The 1,581-nt window shown below is 43.6% G+C and overlaps 1 protein-coding gene across 1 annotated transcript in view; it reads left to right on the forward strand.

Moving 5' to 3' along the window:
• Positions 1-1,581, forward strand: part of LOC106867747 (calcium/calmodulin-dependent protein kinase kinase 1-like) — a 21,893-nt gene that overhangs the window by 10,972 nt on the left and 9,340 nt on the right. The window contains exon 7 of the mRNA XM_052978078.1: positions 1,273-1,346. Within this exon, the coding sequence (XP_052834038.1) occupies positions 1,273-1,346 (74 nt within the window). The remainder of the gene's footprint in view (positions 1-1,272; positions 1,347-1,581) is intronic.

Here is a 1,581-nt window from a genome sequence, read left to right on the forward strand (position 1 = left end):
CAGCTCGCCGCCTGCCGTGGTAAGTAGCTTGCTTATTTCTTTACTGCCCACAAGGGGGCTAAACATAGAGGGGACAGACAAACGGATTAAGTCGAATTACATCGACTCCAGTGCGTAACTGGTACTTATTTAATCGACCCCGAAAGGATGAAAGGCAAAGTCGACCTCGGCGGAATTTGAACTCAGAACGTAGCGGCAGACGAAATACCGCTAAGCATTTCGCCCGGCGTGCTAACGGTTCTGCCAGCTCGCCGCCTGCCGTGGTAAGTAGCTTGCTTACCAACCACATGACTCCGGGTTCAGTCCCACTGCGTGGCACCTTGGGCAAGTGTCTTCTACTATAGCCTCGGGCCGACCAAAGCCTTGCGAGTGGATTTGGTTGAGACCTGTTTTTTCAGAAGAAATAGGATGCTATTTGATATTGCGACTTTCAACGACACTGCAATCATTGTTTATTATTTCATTTTCACTACTCTAAGCTGTCTCCATTCATACACCCACTACTTTACAGAATGTACCTTCTTAATCTCTCACTCTTGCTCAATCTCTCACTCTTCCTCAATCTTTCACTCTCACTCAATTTCGCACTCTTACTCATACTATCACTCATTCTCTCTCACTCATTTTCTCACTCTCACTCCAGCTCAATCTCTAACTATCACTCTCACTCTCACTCGCTCCCACTCAATCTCTCACTTCAACTCAGTCTCTTAACTCTCACTCACTCTCTCACCCTCACTCAATATCTCACACTCAATTTCACACACATACTCAATCTCACACTCATACCAGTCTCACACTCAAGCACATACTCAATGTCTCACTCTTCCTCAATCTTTCACTCTCATTCCATTTTGCACTCATTCTTACTCACTCCATTTTCTCACTCTCACTCAATCTCCCACTCTCACTCAATCTTTGACTCACTCAATTTCTAACTCTCAATCAATGTCTCACCCACACTCAATCTCTCACTCTCTCAATCTCACACTCATACCAGTCTCTACACTCAAACACATACTCGATCTCTCACTCGCACTCAATCTTTGACTCACTCAATTTCTAACTCTCAATCAATGTCTCACTCTCACTCAATCTCCCACTCTCACTCAATCTTTGACTCACTCAATTTCTAACTCTCAATCAATGTCTCACTCTCTCAATCTCACACTCATACCAGTCTCTACACTCAAACACATACTCGATCTCTCACTCGCACTCAGTCTCTCATTCAAACTCAGTCTTTCACTCTCTCTCTCTCTCTCTCTACAGTGTCCATTCCATGATGAATATATTCTCCTCCTCCACAAGAAGATTCTCAGAGATCCAGTAATTTTTCCTGATGAGTAAGTCACACAGAGTTATTGCCCTTCGATATGTGTGTGTGTCTGTGTGTGAATGCATATAAGTATATGGGACATTAATGCATGAAAGTGGTAGGGTGGAGGTAATGGATAGGGTGTGTACTACATCTGTGTGTGCCACATGCTGAAAGAGGACATTTGGTGTCTTCTTTCAGCATGTGGCTTGGCCTGTATACGCCTGTATACTTACTTGCTCTGAAATATATATATATATATA

The sequence above is a fragment of the Octopus bimaculoides genome, chromosome 30, assembly GCF_001194135.2.
Source record: "Octopus bimaculoides isolate UCB-OBI-ISO-001 chromosome 30, ASM119413v2, whole genome shotgun sequence".
Lineage (NCBI taxonomy): Eukaryota > Metazoa > Mollusca > Cephalopoda > Octopoda > Octopodidae > Octopus > Octopus bimaculoides.